Source organism: Trichoderma asperellum, chromosome 6, assembly GCF_020647865.1.
Source record: "Trichoderma asperellum chromosome 6, complete sequence".
In the NCBI taxonomy this organism is placed as follows: Eukaryota; Fungi; Ascomycota; class Sordariomycetes; order Hypocreales; family Hypocreaceae; genus Trichoderma; species Trichoderma asperellum.
Window position 1 is genome coordinate 3,488,015 of NC_089420.1, and position 21,882 is coordinate 3,509,896.

Genomic DNA, 21,882 nt, shown 5'->3' on the forward strand with positions numbered 1-21,882 from the left:
ATGGACGAAACAAACGTCGGATGAGGTTCCCGCACAGGTAATAGCAAGCCGCTTCTACGACTTTGTTACATTGGCACTCCATAACACTCTTCACATTACATCATGTCACTGGCGTGGTCGGAGAACAGCAAAGCGCAAAGGTCTCTGCAGAGTAATATCGTGCAATTCATATATACATTGCGAGTCATATATACATCCACATCTAACGTATCGGCATCGCCGTCAACAATATGTACAACTGGCGGCGACGAATCATATGTGGTGTGTCTGTTCACAAATCTTTTTGTTAGCCACATGAAAACAGCATGACCGCGACCGGCGGAGGAGAGCATATTGACGAACCATCAAAAAGAGGTTATATACAAGAAGGAAGCCTCACATTATAGAGGTAAATTTGCTTTTTTTTATGCGGAAGCCTTGGGAGCGTGACCCTCGGGAATAGGACGCTTGTTGGCGTACTTGAGGTCGACGAGATCCTTCTGACGAGTAGCAGTAGTGGAGGTAGTATCACGCTTGGATGCCGCAGCCTTGGGAGCATGGCCCTCAGGAATGGGGCGCTTGTTGGCGTACTTGAGGTCGACAAGATCCTTCTGACGAGTAGCAGTAGTGGAGGTAGTATCACGCTTGGATGCCGCAGCCTTGGGAGCGTGACCCTCGGGAATGGGCCTCTTGTTGGCATACTTGAGGTCGACGAGGTTCTTCTCTCGGGTGGCAGTAGTAGCACCAGCCTCAGCGCGCTTGGAAGCAGGACCGTGGATGGCAGCAGCGTCAAGGGGCCTCGAGTTGGCGTATCTGAGGGCAGCGACCTCCTTGCCCTGCTTGCTGGCTGGTGCAGCGAGGGCGAGGCCGGCGAGGGCAGCGGCGATGAAGGTGGCGGTCTTCATGATTGCTGAAGTGAAGAGTTCAATGTAAGAAGACTGGTTCCAAAGCTTTATTCCTACTATGCAAAATCCGGGGCAAGACTTCAAGAGGTTGACCACAGTCTGGGGGCGAGAAGCACCGCTCCTATATAGATGCTACCAATCGAAGAACCTCCTGAGCCAAGCAATTCGTCAAAGCACCTCATCCGGCTGTTCACAACCCCAGGTTTGTCTCCTGCTCCATGTAGGTTCGCGCGAGACGCATAGTAATATGCATTTTGACCGAAAGATGTGCCGATATGAGTCCCAATCAGGAAGGTGGATTTCCTAATAGGTGGTCAGGCGCTAAAGCTTCGTTTGACCTCTTCCGGAAGCTTTGCGGTGCCAAACTCCGCCGAGACAGGCAAAACGAGAGAGAAAAACGCACCCTAAACAAGATGATAAGGACCTGGAGCTCAGGTGAACTCTTGAAAGGTGTCACGGCTTCTGATCGTCGATATCAGATGGGCGAAGATGGGTTCTCGTCATCCCATGAGAGGCATATGCTGCTACTTTAGCATTATGCCTGGGCTCCGCTCACATGAAGTGCTAGTGCTATTACAAGTATCTTCAATTCATGCCCCTAAGCTAACACGCAAGGCACCGGTTACTAGTACTGATCCTTTATAGGCTCTGTAACCCCTTGATCATAGTATTTACCAAGCAGAGAAGCAAGCAAGTACGGAGTATTTCGTGGATATCAGTGGGCATCTAATTGCCAGGCCCGGAATGGCTAAATCACCCGCATGCGCCGTACCTTAACTGCTCAGGTGCCTGGACTTTGCATTTAGTGTCGCCATGGGTGGCCGATCCTGTACCCCGCTGTTGCCTGCAACTACCGCATAGAGGCATCGCCAGGAGGGATATGGGGTGCAGTAAATCGAATCAGGCTGCTTGGCATCATCTATAGCCGGGTCAGAAGGCCCGTTTTCATCGCTGGGCCATGTTTAGAGTGTATGAAGTATATATACATGTTCAGGGGATAAGTGGCCCAGTGACGACGAGGATGCGTGCCTTACGTACTCTGCACAGGTACTACTACTTGTACATCATGCGAGGACCCAAAGAGTTCTACCATAAGGGCAGGCAGAAAACATGGTTCAATACCTACATGCCAAGGGTTCACTCTTCTTTATCAATACTATATTATTTCCCGCATTACCGCCTGCCCCTTTGGATTCTGACAGATACTCCTAGAACCTTAGTCTTCATAATCCATCCTTCGTCAGACCCCTTGGCGCTGCTACTATTTACGCGCGACTTATCAAGTGTTATCAAGTCCATATCTCCGTGTGTAATACTCAGTGAGTTTTTGGTGCTAGACGCATCGCCAAGATTTGAGAGGGTGAGGGATAAAGGGGGAAGGGGTCGAAACAAATATGCGGGATAAACACAATGAAGGTAAAGTAGACAGACTACTATCAAGCTGTATAGTTTCTTATCCTATAATTTTGGCATTCTACGGCATCATCCATTGCTACAATGCCCGGGAATGGACTAGCACACCGTGTGCCCTTCCAAAGTTTCGCCTATGAGCCCGTAGAAATAGTGTCTCGATCATTCATTGCTCAAGTGAATTTTGTTCTTTCATCATCCAATGTCGCCACTATACGTTGGGAAAACAAAGTGAGCTTTGGTAGAGGCTTTATAACTCACTCCTTGCATTCAACTTTGCAGTTGACTTTACGCGATTTTAAAGGGCACAACGCTTATAAATTGGTATAACACAACGACTATCATCGTATGAAACGCTGTACGAGCGAACATCTCTTGTCGCTCATATGGCTGCGATATGGTGCCAACGTCAGCTACTAAAGTCATGACATAAACAAAACCTTGTCGGTTCAGCATAGTTCGGTATCTCACTCCACTTAACCATTCGGATTATTCCGCCTCAACCTTGCCCCTGGGTATGTAAGGCGGCAATGCAATATTGGATTCTAGTTGGAAGATCTCTTTCGCAATATTTCGTATATCCTATTGTAACGCTGAAAACTGTAGTCTGTCGCTACTCACTCATTTACGCTTTGCTTGAGATTTTATATACAATCTTTTCTCCGCTAATAGGTCGCATGTAATTCTCTGTGCGGCTTGTATCTGGCCTCTTCGACACAAGACCGCTACCCAAGAGTGTGAAACCGTCCGGCACAATTCTCTCTAAGCCTCCTGGCATAAGTCGCACGGGATTCGGCTCCAGTTTCACTTTCCCATCAGCTGCGGCTGTGCTTAAGAAGTTGAAGAACTTTGTGGCAAACATTCGCGCTTCCGGGTTAGCAGGAAAGATGGCCCCTATTACAATTATTAGCATTATGGAGCCTTGTCATCATGGTAGTTATTATAAAACACCATGTGGGAATGAACGATGGGCATTTCTCAACCTACCGTTATATCCAATCTCATGGCCCAGTCCCTCCCATACGGCTCCATAGATGGGCTTAATGCGTAGTTCAGATGGATCATATTGACCTCCCTTGGGTCCGCGGAATACAGCCATCTTTGCGGTAGCAGCTAGAGTGTCATGGACACTATACACAGTCTGTCCTTCCGATATGGTGTCCACTGCAAGGTCAACCCCCTTGCCCTCCGTAGCCATTTTGACTTTTTCAACCCACTCAGGATCGCGGTAGTCAACCAATGTATCGTAATTATAAGGCGCTTTGCGAAGCAAATCATGTTTTGAAGGACTTGCAGCCCCAATGAGACGTATTTTGCGGCCAGAAGTGCGAGCCGCATGTTGAACCAGCTGAGCAGCGTATAGGCCAAGAGAGGTGGATGCACTATAGATGAGCACATTGGTGACATCATGTCCATTGTCTATTAAGGCTCCAGTTTGATCATCAAAGGGACATGGAAGGTTGAGGCGCGAGTAGACTCCTTGTGCAGCAGTCAATCCGCACATGCTGATGGCTGAAGCATCCTCGAGCGACATGCTATCTGGCACTGACCAGAGAAGATCATATGGTGCAGTGATGTACTCCGCAAACGCTCCGGGGCGATCATTGGTAGAGCAGGCTTCAACATCAAAGATGTCAGTCTATCCTGTACATGCTATTGTTCAAGTAAATATGCAGCCTTAACAATAACTCACCACCTTGATGGAATCCTGCCACGCGGCCGCCAACTTTGGCGCGGAGATCGGTTGAAGAACTCAAACCAGGCCCAACAGCGGTTATCACTCCGGCAAAGTCCGTTCCGATAATTCGATGCTCTTGTTCTGCAATTGGATGGACCACATATATAGAATCTATGGGATTAAGTGCCACAGCATGAACTCGAATGAGGACTTCGCCATCGCGAGGTTCGGGAACGGGGAGCTCTTGAATAGAGACATCTTTCGTTGCAGGAGTGAGAATGAGCGCCTTCATCGTAACGTTTCACTGTATATTAAATTTAGATTAAGAAAGAAAATAGAAAAGAATCTGAAGGAAGTTGGATGAAAGAGTTCTGATGGATGGCTGCGGGGTGAAGACCATATAATAGCAGCTCGACGCTAAATGTATACGGGACAGTTTACCACAACGGGTAATTTAGCAACTTTTAGACGAATCGGAATCTTGATCCTATTTATTCGATGCCCTTTATTTTTACCCCGCTGATAGCTAGACCATCTAGTATCAAAGGCCAGCAAATTCGTCTTCGACCATTTGTAAGCCTCAGTGTTAGCACGCACTCTCAAACTGTGATGTCGGCATCACCAAATATTACCTCAACATGCACTGTTACCCCGTAAACGGCGACATTATCGTCTAAGAAGTCAATACAAAAAGCCTCGTAATTAGTACTATCAAGAATGATTGATAATTCGAAGTTGGCTAGATTTATAATAAAAGGCTCTATTTGTGCAAAATCTGAGCATTATGACATAGCCCTGTCGTTTTAGACTATGAATCACGACCATGGCGCAGAACGGCGCGTGAAAAACAAGGCTCAGGACACCACCAGTCGCAACTAAATTTTTTTAAGAGTAATTGATGGGCTAGCGTGGTACATGTATTCTAAAGCAGGCATCTCTCAGAGAGTTGCTGTCAGAGTGAACCAGAACCAGAGGCTGGTAGTGTGGTTTTAGGAGTGACAACTACAGATAGTAGCCGCGTAAGCCAACGAGTCTATTAGAATGGTACTCTAGTGTTCTTTTTTGCCTTTTAAGACGCATATTATAAGCCGAGATTAGTCTTAGGCTCATCCTTGGCTTGTTTTTCCAGCTTTACTGAAGACTCGAGATTCTCCTCAAAACTCATGGAAGACTCCTAACAAACTGGTGGCGCTAATACAGCTAAACTTGAACGCTAGATTACGGGGACTAGGCCTTCCCGTAAGCTCTAACGCATCACTAGCCTAATAAGGATTATATATATGTAGTCAGCTACTTGTCTAGCGTATTGCGCATACAGTGGAACTTTAGCAAGGTGTTTGAACAGCCATATTCAACTTTCTTATTACTGATATAGGGATCTATTTTGAGCTTTTCCTCCCTTCTTAGACTAATAGCTCTGGGCCTGTCAATGCAAACATCTTATGTAAGTAAATGCTAGCCATGTAAGGTCCTCGGGTCTTTTTGTCGCGTGGCCCCTGTCGCCGCGTGGTCACTAGCTATTTTCGCCACTTATCTAAGCAATATGAGCAGCAGTATTTCGAATTGCGATTCGCCCGAAGTCTCCATGTCGTTAGACTGATGTGCAATATTATTGTTTTAACAAAGATCTAGTTGGAGAGCTGAAGCAAGAGCATCGCGAGCTACCCGTAATGCATGATCCAAGTGGAATTGTTCTGTACTAGCTTTAGATTGGTGAATGATTGGCCAAGGTGTGATTTATAGGTGCATCTTGAATCAAGAATAGATTTATAAGTGGGAAAATAAAACCAGAAATAGGCCCAAGGCATATATTGAAAGTATATAACAATAGAATTAGCAGCTAAAGTCCATCGGTGTGGAAAACTCTCCCCCGTTTACATGGTCTTGAAGGATACAATTTAAATCAAATTCTACTTGGAGCGATCGATGCTGCCAGTCGAGGCAAATAGCTTGGCTTTGGAGCCAATCAGGCGTGAATAATTCCATATCTAGACCTTGTTGGTGATATATATGGACACTTTGCTCAATGTGGTCGTCCGATAGTCGACGTGACAAATGTGTGTCGCCAAGGAGATAATACATCAAGCCGCCATTGCTTATAAGCAACTCATCTATTGCAGCCGGCTTAGCATAGTACGTGACATAATCAGTCCCATTCGCGTCTGGAACGAGGACTGATATCGTTCGTGATGGGGGCTCTGGGTACTGCACTAGAAAATCGTCTTGCAAATCACTATTATTCACCTCGAATGAATGCCAAGTTTCGAGGCTAGCGGCATAGACGAGCCCATTATATAGGCCTTGCCTTCCGGAATGCTTCATAAACTGTATGATCCAAAGCAGCCAGGAGGGCTCAGGGGAACATTGCCCAATTATGTAAAGCATAGATAACATTCCGTTTTCGAGGTCTTCGCAAGGCAATGGAGATGAATATTTCGCACTCCCGTTACTCGGACGTACTGCTTTACAAGCTCTGTCTGTCACCGCAAATTGCAATGCCTCGTAAAAGTGCAAAAATGCCCGCTGTTTGTGTGCTTCTGCATTTACGCCATCTTCGAGGATCGATAAAAGCCAAAAGGTGCGGCCTAAAAGAAAGCTACAGAGAGAAGCAGAGGAATCGTATGGTGTCGTTGTCGGATAGAGGGGAGGTGGGATAAGGAAGGGATCCTCTAAAAGCTTCACTTCATTTGACTCTACCATGTCTGAGGCCAAAGGCTGTAGAATTGGTTTATTTACGTTTCTCCACGCTTGCAGCTTTTGTTGTAGCCAGTAAATTTTAGCAAGGGCCATAGACTTCGAGTACCGTGGCACTAGGTTCCATATGAAATCTCCTAACCCAGACTCAGCCAGGATGTTGAGTAGATTTTGTCGCAAAGACGTCGGTGTCCCGGGAGCCTCTTCGGATACCGTAAGGGCTTGCCAAGTTGAGGGCATCTTGTTTTGTAGAGGTAGTGCCATGAAGCACATCCAACTCAAATTCTGAAGAGCTGTATCAAGACAGTCTAGAGCAGGAGTGTTCTTAGCTTTTTGACGTGAAACACGAGCCTTGTATATTTCGAAATAATAGCTTGCTGAACGTATATGGCTGTATGCTGCCGTTATATTGCAAGAGAAGCACTGTTGTTTGTTCATTAGATCGTAGCTCCTAAATGATTTCAATGCATATATGTCTCATTACCTCGAAATAGGCCATTAGTATAAGAGTGGCAATGAAAACATCCTGCGTTTTCTTTGCCTCTTCTAAATATCGGCTTAGCTCCTGAAGAGCAAAAGTGTATGCTTGGATAGCAATCACTTTAGTGTCTAGTCCTCGATCCCGGTCGCTTTCACCCGGCATCGACATCATTAATACAGCACGATGCATGCTGCCGAGCGATGAAAACGTCATGTATAAGTATTCGATTCCCCATCCTTCTTCGCATAATCTGTCTCTCCAAAACCACAAGTGTTCTGCAGGAAAGAGAATTGGCAGCGTGCGAAAGAGAAATTGGTGATACGCAAGTACTTCTCGAGCACCTGCTAATGGCCTCTGAGAGGGACGTGGGTTGCTGGGTAAACCGACGAGTGGAAGTCCATCGCTGCGAAAGAGCTGGTGGGGATAATTGGCGATTTCCCCAGTCAATGAAAGTGATGAAGCGTCTGGAGAAAGAGAATGTGGGGGTGTAGCAATATTGCTGAGAGCTGAAGATGATCCAGGACGAGCACGACGGCCACGGCGTTGCGACTCCCGCACTTCTACTTGCTTTTTCGGAAGATAGCCTGCGCATTCAATATTTCCAGCCTCGCAGCGTTCACATTCAGGCTTTCGTTCATCGCACTTGACATGTCGTGCTCTGCAGGTGAGGCAGCCTGTCCGTCTCCTACGTCTCTCAGCCATGTTCACGATGCTGTCAATACGCGTGTATAATTGAGTTGTTACGGATCAAACAACCTTTTAGTAGTATCGAGATAATCGAGTCAAGCGAGGTAGCCGTCTACACCCCAAGTTATTAAGCAAATTCGGCCGAGTTCGACCGGCCAATGAGGCACTTACTGGCCTCGCGGTAAAAGCCGCCCTACGGCCGAGCCATTGGGTCGGCATGGAGCAAACATTTGGGCGTTCTAAATCTAGCGTAATACGGGACTGAAATAGTACTACTAAGTGGACTCCGCGGAGATGCCACGAATTGCAATTCAAGGAACAGAGCCTACCCGGCTTCATTAATCAGCTGGACACTATACTGTGGCTGATTAATGCCCACCAAAGACATCATTAGAAACGTCGTGTTGAACAAGTGCTTAGATGAAATCGAAACTAGATTGACAGAAAGCGACAAGGAAAACGTCTATAAAGATTAAGGCATGTGTATCATGATTTAGAACTCGCGTCAATCAATAAACAACATCAGCATTATCAGTAGTTTCATCTCTTTTGCGTTTCAATCTAAGCATTCATAGAGTGCTTATCAAGTTTCACATAGCAAACTTAAAAGCATTCTCTTAAATCTTCAACACCATGTCTGCTCGTTCCAACAACACTGTGGTCATCATCGGCTCCGGCCCGGGTATTGGTTCCCACACCGCCTCCATTTTCGCTTCCAAGCGATTTAACAAAGTTGCTCTTGTGGCTAGAAATCCTGCCCAATTAGAAAAGGACGCAGCTTTTGTGAGCAGCGCCGCCCCAGGACAGGTTCAAGTCAAAACCTATCCTACCGACATCATCGATAGCAAGAAGTTGGCCACTACTCTTGCACAAATCAAGAATGATTTGGGAACTCCCGAGTTTATCTTATTCAACGCTGCTATTATAGCTCTAACTCCGCTATTGGAGTTCAACGACGAGGGCATTGTGCAAGATTTCCAAATCTCCACTATTGCTCTGTACAACACTGCCAAGTGGGCTATCCCAGAACTTTCTGCCGTGGCTAAGCAAGATCCCACGGCTAAGCCGACACTTATGGTGACGAACTCTCACCTTCCTGAGACTCCGATTGCCGACCTATTCTCTCTCTCTCTTACCAAGGCTTCTCAGAAGAACTTGACCCTCTCCCTTCGCGAAAAATTTGCCTCTCAGGGTATTCACATCTGTTTACTTGCTGTCGCTGGAACAGTTGGTGATGAAAACCCCAACCTCAACAACAAAAACGTTGCTAGCAAGGCCTGGGATTTGTACAACCAGGAAAAGAGTGCCTGGACTGAGGAGATTAGAATTAACCCATAAGCAAGCTGCAATTGGTTAATAGCAAAATAGTAGACAAATAGTTATCTATAGAAATTTTCAAAATATTAGTACATATTCCTAAATAGGCAGCAGGTAAATGCTCCTATTCTAAAGTGCTCTAAACGATTGTAAACTGTCCTGGTTCTCAATCCCACAGTGCTTACTATACATTCATCATACGTTTAATACACCATCGATATAAGACAACCCACTTATACATCTCGCGATAATGCTGTATTGGGAAGATTTGCATGTCCATTAATCAGCTGATGGCGCATCTTATTTTCTGACCAAATATCTTGTCAGAGTTTATAGAGTGTGTATTACTATTTTCGGATCTAGGGCTGAGGAATCAAATCAAGGTCCACGAGTTTCAAGAGTATGTATTGCTATTTTCGTCTCTACGGCGGAGGAATTAAATCAAGACCTTTGACCTCTAGATGGAAAGAATCATTCCGCGAATAAGATCCAGCAACATCCAAATCCAATCGGCCTCTCTCGCACTCTTCAAAATCCAACTCTTGGATGAGAAGCTCACCATCCTTATCCCATAGTGGGCCTGCTAAAACTTGGCCAAAAGGTGAGATGATACAAGATCCTCCAGGGCTGACCATTTTGCCCTCTCGCTTTACCTCAGTAATCCACTCAGGCAGCTGATCATCACGAACAGCTTGATTAGCACTTAAAAGAAAGCAACGACCTTCGTATGCAATTGTTTCCATGAGAGGCAGCCATGTCGGCCTTGCATCAGCGGTTGGTGCGAGATATAGATTTACATTCTGCTGGTATAGGGCCTGGCGCAACAGAGGCATGAAGTTCTCCCAGCAGATGGCAGCTGCAAGACAAATCTTGACCCCCTTAATTGTGGTACTGACAGCTTTGAGCGACTTTGGTTGGCCCTGGCCCCAAATGAGCCGTTCAGAAGCAGTAGGTTGAATCTTGCGTCGCTTTCCCACAATGCCTTTGGTAGGGTCAACAAAGACTATAGAGCAATATAGAGTACCTCCAGAACGCTCCAGAACGCCAGTGACAATATACACTCCAGTATCTTGAGCAATTCTCTCCAGCTCTTCACGGGTACCGTCTCCCCGTTGCCCGTTTTCAAGAGTGGGCAGTCGACGATGGATCCAATCATCATCCGCACCTTGAGGCGTATCTCCCAGATCAATAGCTCCTTGGAAATATGTCAAAAACTGCTGATAGCCATCTGGAGTCCTCTGGCCAATCTTGGCACCAAAGGTTGCGAATCGCGGATATCCGCCTAGGTAAACCTCTGGGAACAGGATGAGGTCGACGCCTTTAGCGGCAGCCTCTTTGACTTTGGTCTCGAGTTGCTTAAGAGTGTTTGCATTTGTGTCAAGAGTTCGACACTGCGCCGCAGCAACTTTGATGACCTTGGGCATGGTGGCTGATTTTCTTTTCTCCTCCCTCGGGAGAAACGAGTATAGCGGGATGTTGGTATGATTTACGAAACTAGCAGAACTTTCGCCCTCAAGGATATGAAAGATGGAATCGTGAATGTGAAGTCTTTAGATAAGACTGGGGCAACCCTTTCAGTCTTTTATCTAACGGATTGTCAATATTCTGATATCTCTTTTCAAAGCTGCCATATGACTACCCCACGAAATGTAGTTAGCAATTGTGTTTAGTTTCCGCTGCCTTCCGTGGTTCATGGTGGAAGCGACTTAAGCGAGACAGACGGCGCGTACTTACGGATCCTCCCTTACCGAATTAGGCAATTTCCAGCGTAATCACGATGTTCTTATTGAATGTCGCAATACTTAGCTTATATAACATGTAAATAGTAATTATATAGTTATCAATCGTCAATATTGTGACTATATGCTCATCAAAGGCCGTGGGATTGGACAACTCAGGCTTCTTCAAAACAGTAACTCAGCACGTCAAAAAGGCCATCACCAGCTGGAGGATATGGCTCCAAAAGATCAAACACTAAAGATTGTGACAGCGCAAGTTCATACACTTCATGATCCTGAACGGGCACTCGATGTGCTTGAAACCAGAGTAAGAGAATTGAGCTCTGAACATGTGGATCTTGCCCTCTTCCCAGAAGTTTTCTCGGCGGGTTTCCACGACTATCTACTTTTGGCAATTCTGCAGTCGGAACGTTTTGTGATGAAAAGGATCACAACCCATATACGAATCATTGGCGAGCATCTGCTGATCTTGGAGATACGCCTAAAGGAGCTGATCAAAAATGGATGAAACGGGAATTGCCTCGACCTCCCAACCGCACTCACAGGGGAGAGGGAACGAGGGAACGACTAGAGAAGATAGCAACTGATACCGGCGTCTTTATAATAGTTGGTGTTGTTGAAAGATGCGGTGGAACATTATACAGTTCTATTGTCTATATATGCCCCAGGCTGGGAGTAATTGGTAAGAGACGCAAGGTGATGCCAACAGGATTAGAGAGAGTTGCGTGGGGCCAGGGAAGCCCATCAACGCTTGAAGCGGTCTCAACGACAATCAAAGTAGTGAAGTTGAGGATGTCAGGTAAGTTATGAAGCATCTCCTAGCTCTTTATCGAGACGGAGAATGCTAAAGACGAGGGAATAGCTGCAATTTGTTGGGAAAATTGGATGCCACTGTTGCGACAAAGCATCTATGAACAGGGCATAAACCTGTTTCTCGGACCAACTGCTCATGCTACAGAGATTTGGGTTCCATTAATGCAGACAATCGGAATTGAGTGCAACGCCTTTGTTTTATCAGCAACACCCTGTATCAGGGCAAGTGATCTCCCAGAATGGATAACTGAATCAGCTGAGCGTGGGGACGAAATAGTGAGCAGAGGAGGATCGGTGATCGTGTCTCCCAGCGGCGATGTTCTCGGGGGCCCAGGGTGGGATAATGAGGATGAGATTTTTCATCGCAGAAGTTGATTTTGCGGATTGTGAACTACCAGGAGATGACTAGGTGGCGATGGCTCATTCGAAGAATGATGACTTTGTTTTCACCGTCGACGGGTTAGATATGAGGACTTCATGATATGAAAACGCAAACGCATTTAAAGAAGAAGAGGGAGAAAAACATTGAAGAGTTATGTTTTGACAGAGCCTAAAGCCGGTACCTTTGTAAAGAAGCTAACAAGTATTACACAGGACAATTGCTCATAAGTCTGCCGCATTTGGCTCAGCAGTCTAGTCGAAAATTTAGGCGAAGAGCGTAGACTTTGGTTCTTCTTCCCCCTTTGCACAACTGACTCTTGACATTGGCAAAACTTGCACACCTTCGCTGTCAGCAAGATGATCTAATCTGCCTCTTACTCCCCGCGGAGATGCGTTTTTCATGCTATCGATGTTACATCACAAGTAGAATTCGCTTGGAGAGCATTATTGCTTATGAAGCAGATACTCGCTTAATAATCGGGCTAAAAATGAAGCTATACACAATACGAAATATAGCACTGAGAATTCAGGGTTGATGTGTGTTTGCCTGTACTCCACACCTTTCTATTGGCATTTGTCTTGTAGCCGATCGACGGAGAGTTCCGCTCGAGTTTGGTGGGATCTAGCACTCGAGTAATAGGCAGCATGTAAAGAGCCTTGGGGTAAGTTTAAGCCAAGCCGAGTTTTCCGATCCAGTAACCAGCACTGTAGACTGTGGCTAGATTATGATTTTGCTTTAGCTAGGGTTTATAATTGTACCGATTGGCTACCAACCCACTAGGAAATGCTATCGCATGGGGGAAGAAATTTAACGTCCTTACCTACACCGTGACGTCGATTGTTCAACTTCTTTTGCTCACTTAAATTCGACATATATATACTCTAGCTCTTAGCATTAGTTATATCTTAATGTCGAATACTACCTAACTTAACAGTCGACTACGCTCATACTTGTGCTCGCTGGAGACTTGAGACCTCGCTATAATGGCCAAAATACTTCCCAAGGGCCTCTACGTCCCTCTTCCTGTATTTTTTAATGACCAAGATGAAATCGGTAAGCGGGCATATACCATCTTTGTAAAGGCTTGATCTTTCATCTACTAAAGAATTTTAGATTATGAAGCATTCGCAAAGCATGCGAGATGTGAGTTTATCCGGTCCAAATAGAGCATAGAAGGCGCAAAGAAGGGAATATCACGGGTGTACTAATGTGAAGAACATAAGATGTTACCGCCCCTGGAGTCTTGCCGGTTGTTTCTGCAAGCATGGGCGAGGCCGTACACTTGGTTCGTCGTAATTCTAATATTTGCATTTTCTGGTTTTCGTTAATACTGGATTTTAGACTCCGCAAGAGCGTGTAAAGCTAATCCAGACTCTACGGAATGCTCTCGACTCTATTGGCTTACAAGAGACGCCTATTCTTGCCGGTGTGGGAGGCAATAGCACCCGTGAAACAATCCAGTTGGCTCGCGATGCTGCCGCAGCCGGCGCAAATTTTGCTCTTGTCATCGCTCCAGGATACTGGGCCAGTTATCTCAAAGGAAATCCAGCAGCGACAAGAAAGTTCTTTGTTGATGTGGCTGCCGCCTCTCCAATTCCAGTGTACGCTTCCGTCGCGTCTGTCGCAATGCTGGTTATCTACTAACCTTGTCGGAAATAGAGTCATATACAATTTCCCTCCCGTAGCAGGGGGGATAGATTTGGGTAGCGATGATGTGGCGGAGATAGCAAGACTCGCGCCCAATGTATGCGGCATCATGCTGTCGTAAGTACCATATTCGGCGCTCTTTATATGGCCTATCTGCCGCCTGTAGTAGCTGTCACTGCTAACGCAAACATAGATGCGGCAATGTAGGCAAGCTTGCAAGGGTCGCTGCCTTGCTCGGCGGTACCTCTTTCACAACACTGGCTGGTCTAATTGACTTTCTCCTCCCTTCTGTGGTAGTGGGATCCGCCGGAGCTATTAGTCCTCTGCCCAATATTGCGCCGGTCTGTCAGCTGTAATCCATTGGGGAATAAGAGCTAACGCTAGGCTTAGAAATTCTCCATGAAGCTGTGGAAATTGACACAAAATCTAGAAACAAAGGCAGATTTCAAGAACGCACAGTTTGCTCAAGGAGTAGCTTCCTTAGGAGAGGCTGCGTTGTTAAAGAGCGGTGTAAGCTCCATTACATGACCACACTTATTATTCATCAACACTAAAAATTTGATAGGTCCCTGGGTTAAAGTCTTTGCTTAACAAGCAATTTGAGTATCCCGCAACACCGAGGTCACCACTTATGGCATATGGCGATGTGGATGGCTTATCTAAAAATAGGTACATTGGCGAGATATTAGAGCTAGAAGAAACCTCATAGTGCATGAAAAAAAATTTATATCTTGCTAAATTATTTATTCATAGTCTGATACTAGCAACTAATACATTAGCTAAAGCTTAGGCAAATTCTCTTTGATATACTGTGCAATATTCGGACGTTGTTCAAATGTCTCCTTGAACTTGGTTATAGAAGTGGACAAGTTTGACTGTTGAGGTGATGTTAGCGACAGTATATTCGATATATCATGCCCAGTGATAGCGCTTACAGGTAGAGTCCCTGTCCTTTGATCATTGTCAATAGACTGATAAACAGCAAAATCAGCGTAGGTGATTTTGTCGCCCAGCAAGTAAGGACCATCAGTTTCGCCGTAATACTGCGCTATTGTGTCGTAATAACTTGGCGCATAGTTGTTCTTATACTCGTCTGTTGCTTGCCCAAGATTTTGGACCCATTTATACTTCTTATGTTAATTCTGTCATCTAATCAACGTAGTGGAGATGCTCACTCTCCAGTCGATGTAGACATCTGATACTGCGTCTACAATAAATTTTTCCCAGTTTGTTTCTCCATCGTAGCGGCCAATGTCTCGGGCGATATAACGTAAAGTTGGAATGTGCTGTCAAAGTAATCAGTATCTCAGAGCGTTATTAATCAAAAGGTAGAATACAATACTTGATTCAAAATTACACCCTTGTATTCTACTGCAGGGACTTTACCGGTCCTTGTAAGGCCCTTCTCCTTCAATTCCTTGCTAGTATTGGGCCAAGTGTCATCATACGCATATCGTATGTCTTGGTATTCAATTCCCGCATCTTTCAAAAAAAGACTTCAACAAAAATACGAAGTGATCAGTGATTAATGCAAGCAATCATTTTTGCAATTTATCGGGCAGATAAGTTAGAATACTCACTTAGTTACTTCGCCACGACCCAATCGGCCAATAGCCAAATAGTGATGAATAGAGACGGATGGTTTAGCCGCCATAACGGAGTTTAATAACAAGTTCATATGTGATACTTCGCAATGTATGTGTACTGGAAAGTAGTTACGTAGTTTTTGTTGCCCAATTCTGAATCGCAGTCTTCATACGAGGTGGATTTATCCCTCTACTAATGTGTGCGTTACATAAAGGGCGCCATTGACAAGAAAATAAAGCCAGCTATGCTGTATTATAAATCCAGGTCGCTAAACTCGATTAAACTACCAATATGGACATCAATGCATTTTCATTACGCGAGTAATTAAATTACCGCAATCATTTGACGATTGGACTGATCTCGAGCGAATTAGACGAGATAGCCGAGGCCAATGGCCAAGTAGCGAACCCACTATGCTGTGGTAATGGCTACTAATATGGAATCATAGGATGAACAATTAACTGTGAAAAGAATAACGATAAGAATAATGATACCAAATTCTGCCCTACTTTTAATGTTCTATACCTAGTCCTGAACACATCTGAGGTACTTGGATTGCAGAGTGAATGGAAAAGGAAAAAAATCTCCAACACTTAACATCGGTCAGTGTAGCATCGTAAACGAAAGAAGATGAAATGTTGACTGATTTCCATCCAGGATAATACTTTCTCAATGTCAACATCTCAGGCTTCTTAATTGACACTATTCTACTCTCCATGGGCTTGCTCCTTTGTTCCCCATGTCGTCCTCTGCGAGGCTGGACTAGAATTTCAACTAGTCCTCGCGAGAGTGGACACATGGCGAAGGAATTTGAGGCCATAAACCCCAAACGCCGGGTGCCTGTGCTGATAATGGAAAAAGAAGTCATTACTGAAATGTCAGCCGTTCTTACGGCTATCGCAACGGTTACACCAGAAGCGCACAACTTTGGGAAAACTCCGCTGGAGAAAATCCGAGTGTACGAGCCATCCTTTCTGTCTGGGTTGTGCCTGACATTGAAGCCTGTAAACCTGGACCGTTTGGGTAAAGATTACGTACAGGCCTGAAGAAATTCGATGTAGTCGGGACGGCTCTGAAAATTGTTGGTGTTGGGCTTTTTACAACGAGTCTGACGTATGTTAGTTCACAGCTGATACGTCAAAGATATTTGCTAATATGATCAATAGTCTTGGGCCAGGAGACGGCTGGAAATCTGCCCATGTAATTGCAATGTTAATTGTCGGCTCCTTCTTACTCGTGGGATTTGTCATTTGGGAAAGAATTTGCCCAAATCCTTTGATACCGCTTCATATATGGAAAGATATGGGATTTTCCTTCGTGAGTTTGTCTACTTCCACTTGGCCACTCTGTTGCAACTTGAAGCCTAACTTGCCTCTAGTTAATGCCTGTTTCAATATTTGGCATCACGGCAATGCTTTCTTCCAACCTTTGGCTCGCCCTATTCTTACAAGAAGTCCACCATCGTTCCGCTCTGGCGGTTGCTGTGCAGCTTTTACCGCAAGTCATATCAGCTATCATTTCTAATATCGTAGCTGCAAATATTCTGCACCGAGTCAATAACAGCCTTATCATGGCGTTTGGTGCGGCTATGTATCTGGTTGCAAACCTATTACTTACTATTCAGAATCCCTCAGCAACATACTGGGCCTTTATTTTCCCGTCATTACTGACAAGTGTTATGGAGCTGGATTTGCAATTCAACGTCACAAACAGGAGTAGTCGAATGCCAATGGCCATACTTTTGTCTAACTACTTTACAGATGTATGTTATGCAGTTATTACCATCTCAGCAACAGTCGTTAGCCGGTGGCATCTTCAATATGTTCATTCGCTTAGGGGCGACTATTATTTTCGGAATGTCTACTGCAGTATATAGTTCAGTTAAAACCGCTCAGGAGGGGAAAAATGACGCTTCAAGCCTTTCAAGAGCGCATTTTATGTTTCTCTAGGGTTTGCTGCTCTAGCTTGCTTGTTTGTTTCTTTTCTACGAATCGGTACACAGGGAAATTCTCCGAAAGAGGAGTAATAGCTAGATACATGTGCCTAGATAGTGAGTCGTAGCGCAACAATGTGCCTCTTGAAGGTCTATATTTGCTGTAATGCCTAATTAAAAATTAGCAATTAGATATTTGTAGCCAGTGCTAAGGCATTGATCAATATTCGGCTTCCGGCTTCTCCGGTAAGCAAAAGCTAAATCGCATCGCGCATAGGGCCTGGCTTCTGGCATCACTGCTGCGGCATCCAGCAAGCGGCGAAAGCGGCACTAGGGCTGATTTTTTAAGCATGAGGAATCTTTTTAGTTAGTTTGGCTTTATGTAATAGTTGTCGCCCAGCTAACATAGATCAGATTTACCGACATGGCTTCCGCCCGATTACAGGGCTTCTATGGCCTGCAGTGTTGCTTCGCAGTCCTATAATTAATCATCGCAGTACGTCATTCGGTGGTGTCATTTCTGGTGTCGTGGTTTATATGTGCGCTTTATCTGCATTGCGTGCTAGGTATATACCATCTCTTGTCAATATGGATATTCAGTAAATCTCATTCACAAAGCAACAAGAAGAAATTTAATACTCGGTCAATGCGAATTATACCACTGTGAAAGAAGGTAAACCCAGTGCTTTTAGGAGCTGTAATAGTTTCATATCTTCGCCCTCATGGCTGTATCAATATCAGGCCTTCGGGGATGGCATCCCGGGGAAGTTGCCATGCAATCGAAATTAGGCTTTGCCGAGGCAATGTCTTCTACATGGCAGAAGATCGAAGACAGAATGCGCGAACAGCATCGCATTTTCCACACCGGCAATTTACCTTTTATTCCGATAACTACCATAGACGATGAAGGGCGACCATGGGCTTCACTTGTTGCTGGGGCCGATGGAGAGATTGGATTCGTAGAGGGTCCTGATCTAAAAACCCTCATTGTAAATGCTAGATTGTGGCCCGGAGAGCCGTTGTTGGACACTCTCAATAAATGGGTTGATGGGAATGGCCAGAATCCGACCTCACCAGAGAGATATTTGACCGCCGGCATAGGAATTGAGTTTCCCACCCGAAGGCGCAATAAGTTTGCGGGATATATTGAAGACGTAAAACGAATCACAAAGTTGGATTTTAGACTGAATTTGCAGGTCAATCAAACTACGGGGTAAGTTTCGGTGCCGAATCAGCTTATTAATTGTAATTTTGACTTCTAAAGCTGATTTCAACTTGTTACAACTATAGAAACTGCCCGAAATATATCAACACTAGACAACTTGTTGGCTGTAAAACCACCAACCCATCCATTGCATACGAGAAACGGCACATGACGCAGTTTGAGAGACTTCCGAAAGAAGTTATCGAATTCATTACGAATGCTGATACCGTGTTTGTTGGATCAGTCTATAGATCCGACCCAGCCACAGCAGCGAAATTCCCCTCACATACTGGAATGAATGCGCGAGGTGGATTGCCAGGATTCACGCGTGTCAGTCCAACCGACGGACGTTCAGTGGTCCTACCTGACTACTCCGGGAACAGGTTCTTGTCTAGTCTTGGAAATGTTGAGTCGAGCAAACAGATTGCTCTTACAATTGTCTCATTTACAACTGGCAACGTTCTATATCTCACCGGAACGGCGGAAAACCTTGTCGGCCCTCCCGCCCTCGAGGTAATGGTTAAACACGCAAGCATCACTGTGATGAAAACAACAGGATTCATCTTCATTCGAGACGCTCTTCCCGTACGACAACAGTTTGGCACAGAGGTTGAGCGCAGCCCATACAGTCCTAAAGTCAAATATCTTGTTGAAGAACCCAAGGGCCAAGCAAGCGCCGGTGGTGTGCACAAGGCTACGCTATCCAGCGCAACGCAACTCTCGCATGACCTTGCTGTCTTTCGATTCAAGGTTACTTCGAAGCCTGGCGCTGAACCAATTAAAATACGACCTGGACAAGCTATCGCTTTAGACTTCATGGAATGGATAGGCCCTCCGGCGTATCAACATATGGCTAACTCTGCTCCTGGGTCGATCAACGATGATAGAGTACGGACCTGGACTGTTTCAAGTACCCACGAGGATCGGGATGTCACTTGGTTCGATCTAACGATGCGTGAGATGAAAGGAGGCGCAGTGACGGGGGCGTTATTCGATGTGTTGAGGCATTCCTCAAATAAGTGGGAAACGCCAATAACAATTACAGAAGATGTTGTTTGCGAAGTTGTCGGTGTAACAGGCGACTTTTTCTTGGGGCAAGGCAACGTTAATATGCTCTGGGTTGCTGGCGGCATTGGCATCACTCCCTTCCTCGCCATGCTCAGCGCGTTGTCTGAACGAAGAGCAAAAGAAAATGGCGATGTTGTACTTGCCTTATCGACACGAGAACCCGAAATGATGCTGAAACTAGTCCAAGCTTCTCTCCGAAATGCTCTTTTGAAGCTCAGGCTACGAATCGACATCTTCACAAGGCAGGACCACGTGGATATGGACGGCATTGATCAGGGCAACATACGGATTAAAATACACAAGGGACGAATAACACCGAATTATTTCCCCGAGGTGGCAAGCGATAGAGACATTTTAATATGTGGTCCAGGGGGATTCGGCGATTTGGCAATGGACGGGCTGAGAGCCGCAGGTGTATCGGACGATAAAATGTTGCGAGAAGGGTTTTATTGATATGGAAACGAAGGGAAAAAGCAGGATATTCGGCGTTATGGAATGCAAGCGACATGCGAGGGCATATGCATTTCGTTAAATTGATGTTGAATGAGATGTATGAGCTTTTGAATATAACTCTTAATTTTTGATTGTTATCATAGTTGCGTTCGGCACGATAGCTTGGTCGCAGCTGACGAGGATGGCCCCAATGCTATAGAACTTGCCTTTCATGAACAATAAAGTATTGATTGCTATAACAGAGGCATAATAACATAGCTCCCTAAAAAGTGGTCATTTAAACGCGCATTAGACATTAGAGAGAGCGAGAGAGATCGATCTCGACTATTGTGCGGTATACGCGATATAAAGGAGATACGCGATTTAGTAAAACTAGTGAGATTATCCTAATTGGTATGTTTTGGTGCGTGGAGAACAGCTTAATTAAATGCTGATAACAGGGACTGTTTTACGGCTTTTTCTCTCTCTAGCCTCATTTGTATCTCTTATAAACTTTCACATCGAACATTGCAACCTCCTCTACGCATTGCTGTATAGTAAGATTTAACCGCCAGCGCATGGTAGTTTAAACCTTTCAATTGACGATATACCCAAGATATCTAATTCGCCAGTCCGACTATTCAGCTATTTTCACCATGGCTATCTGTTCCCATTCACCTGTAAAACTATGGTATTCACCTGGCGCGTGCTCTTTTGCCGCATTGCCGCACATATAGCGCTGCTTGAAGCCGGACTTCAACCCGAGTTGATCCTTGCTCAAACAATCAAGATGACGGAAGAGTTTGCTCGCGCGAATCCAAAAATGAGTGCCAGTATTGGCAGTTGGCGACGAAGTCATCACCGAAATGCCGGCTATCCTTACAGCTATCTCAGCGTTGAACCCCGATTGCCAATTACTGGGACAGAATACAACAGAGATTGTCCGTCCATACGAGTGGTTAAACTATCTCTCTGGTACGTTCCACGGACAAGGATTTGGAGGTCTCTGGAGGCCAGAAAGATTTGTAAGCGATGAGTCGTTGTATCCGGCAGTCCAAGAGAAAGCGAGACAGACCATCAAAGATTGTTGCGCGTTTGTAGACGGCAAACTCAGAGACGCCAAGAGCACCAACTCTGTGGGAAATTCTTTTAAAGGCGTAGATGCCTTTCTATTGGTATTCTATCTATGGGGAATCAGGTTTAACATCGACATGGACACTGTTTACCCTTTATACGCAGCATTGGCTCATCGCCTCTTGCAAAGAGAATCTGTAATCGATGCTCGAAAGGTTCATGTGCGCATGTGTTAGTAGGACAAGAGAGGAATAAAGAACAAGATAGACTGAATATATATATATTGTATGTGAGAATGGAGAGACATGAATGTCATTGCATGTCCAACGTTTCACCTTGAGGTGTGGCGTGAGTGATGAATTAACCGTCTTTTTCTGTGCTAGTTATGGTATTGTTGTTTCGAATTCGGGATAAAACTGTTCCTATATCACCTTTAGGTTTAAAAAGAAAAACTTAGCTAGCAATCCTATGAAGAACAAGAGCAACGCTTGTTCGGCGTTGAGAATGACGCTGAGAGCAATTTGATCAGGGAAATTGAGCCTATTACTAAAACACCGTAATATTTTTTTAAAAATAGAATTTGCCTCATAAAATGGAAGCAGGCGCAAAATTATACTGGGAAGTTAGAATAAAAATGTTATTGGCTTAAATAAGATCAACCAGTTGAAAGATACATGTCTTGAATAATTCCATAGAAGATAGCCCATCACACTCTAGAACTCTTTTCATTTTCAAGCACCCGCGCTGTATGCACAGCGCGTATATGGGGCGCCTTGTTAATTGTAGTGGCAGCTCTAATGCTCTTTTAATGCTGCATCCCCACCATGATTAGGATGGTCCGAGATATTGTAA

The 21,882-nt window shown here is 45.1% G+C and overlaps 10 protein-coding genes across 10 annotated transcripts; 5 read left to right on the forward strand and 5 right to left on the reverse strand.

Annotated features, from left to right (window-relative positions):
* Window positions 1-144: 144 nt before the first annotated feature.
* On the reverse strand, window positions 145-929 carry TrAFT101_010583 (uncharacterized protein). Its single transcript, XM_024902147.2, has 2 exons — window positions 343-929; window positions 145-267 (listed from the first exon to the last, which is right to left on the reverse strand). Exon 1 carries the CDS (start codon window positions 882-884, stop codon window positions 405-407), a length of 480 nt encoding a protein of 159 aa, XP_024755412.2. The 5' UTR covers window positions 885-929; the 3' UTR covers window positions 145-267; window positions 343-404.
* A 1,681-nt stretch (window positions 930-2,610) lies between these two features.
* On the reverse strand, window positions 2,611-4,359 carry TrAFT101_010584 (uncharacterized protein). The gene is made up of 3 exons (XM_024901369.2): window positions 3,988-4,359; window positions 3,282-3,911; window positions 2,611-3,188 (listed from the first exon to the last, which is right to left on the reverse strand). The coding sequence occupies exons 1-3, from the start codon at window positions 4,262-4,264 to the stop codon at window positions 2,920-2,922; spliced, it is 1,176 nt and encodes a 391-aa protein (XP_024755414.1). The 5' UTR covers window positions 4,265-4,359; the 3' UTR covers window positions 2,611-2,919.
* A 1,410-nt stretch (window positions 4,360-5,769) lies between these two features.
* On the reverse strand, window positions 5,770-7,946 carry TrAFT101_010585 (uncharacterized protein). Its single transcript, XM_024902844.2, has 2 exons — window positions 7,151-7,946; window positions 5,770-7,089 (listed from the first exon to the last, which is right to left on the reverse strand). The coding sequence occupies exons 1-2, from the start codon at window positions 7,847-7,849 to the stop codon at window positions 5,806-5,808; spliced, it is 1,983 nt and encodes a 660-aa protein (XP_024755415.1). The 5' UTR covers window positions 7,850-7,946; the 3' UTR covers window positions 5,770-5,805.
* A 323-nt stretch (window positions 7,947-8,269) lies between these two features.
* On the forward strand, window positions 8,270-9,327 carry TrAFT101_010586 (uncharacterized protein). Its single transcript, XM_024909019.2, has one exon. It carries the CDS (start codon window positions 8,468-8,470, stop codon window positions 9,170-9,172), a length of 705 nt encoding a protein of 234 aa, XP_024755416.1. The 5' UTR covers window positions 8,270-8,467; the 3' UTR covers window positions 9,173-9,327.
* A 246-nt stretch (window positions 9,328-9,573) lies between these two features.
* On the reverse strand, window positions 9,574-10,575 carry TrAFT101_010587 (uncharacterized protein; the record flags this gene model as incomplete). Its single annotated transcript, XM_024901350.1, has 1 exon — window positions 9,574-10,575. One exon carries the CDS (start codon window positions 10,573-10,575, stop codon window positions 9,574-9,576), a length of 1,002 nt encoding a protein of 333 aa, XP_024755417.1.
* A 1,200-nt stretch (window positions 10,576-11,775) lies between these two features.
* Window positions 11,776-12,078, forward strand: TrAFT101_010588 (uncharacterized protein; the record flags this gene model as incomplete). Its single annotated transcript, XM_024910336.2, has 1 exon — window positions 11,776-12,078. One exon carries the CDS (start codon window positions 11,776-11,778, stop codon window positions 12,076-12,078), a length of 303 nt encoding a protein of 100 aa, XP_024755418.2.
* An 852-nt stretch (window positions 12,079-12,930) lies between these two features.
* Window positions 12,931-14,518, forward strand: TrAFT101_010589 (uncharacterized protein). Its single transcript, XM_066129010.1, has 8 exons — window positions 12,931-13,138; window positions 13,199-13,228; window positions 13,309-13,370; window positions 13,427-13,686; window positions 13,745-13,849; window positions 13,926-14,073; window positions 14,123-14,242; window positions 14,298-14,518. The coding sequence occupies exons 1-8, from the start codon at window positions 13,069-13,071 to the stop codon at window positions 14,439-14,441; spliced, it is 939 nt and encodes a 312-aa protein (XP_065985140.1). The 5' UTR covers window positions 12,931-13,068; the 3' UTR covers window positions 14,442-14,518.
* On the reverse strand, window positions 14,464-15,529 carry TrAFT101_010590 (uncharacterized protein). The gene is made up of 5 exons (XM_024911103.2): window positions 15,313-15,529; window positions 15,075-15,228; window positions 14,908-15,018; window positions 14,668-14,859; window positions 14,464-14,607 (listed from the first exon to the last, which is right to left on the reverse strand). The coding sequence occupies exons 1-5, from the start codon at window positions 15,408-15,410 to the stop codon at window positions 14,512-14,514; spliced, it is 651 nt and encodes a 216-aa protein (XP_024755420.2). The 5' UTR covers window positions 15,411-15,529; the 3' UTR covers window positions 14,464-14,511.
* A 2,270-nt stretch (window positions 15,530-17,799) lies between these two features.
* Window positions 17,800-20,238, forward strand: TrAFT101_010591 (uncharacterized protein). Its single transcript, XM_024902148.2, has 2 exons — window positions 17,800-18,465; window positions 18,543-20,238. Exons 1-2 carry the CDS (start codon window positions 17,975-17,977, stop codon window positions 19,975-19,977), a joined length of 1,926 nt encoding a protein of 641 aa, XP_024755422.1. The 5' UTR covers window positions 17,800-17,974; the 3' UTR covers window positions 19,978-20,238.
* A 584-nt stretch (window positions 20,239-20,822) lies between these two features.
* On the forward strand, window positions 20,823-21,266 carry TrAFT101_010592 (uncharacterized protein; the record flags this gene model as incomplete). Its single annotated transcript, XM_024910337.1, has 1 exon — window positions 20,823-21,266. One exon carries the CDS (start codon window positions 20,823-20,825, stop codon window positions 21,264-21,266), a length of 444 nt encoding a protein of 147 aa, XP_024755423.1.
* Window positions 21,267-21,882: the final 616 nt, after the last annotated feature.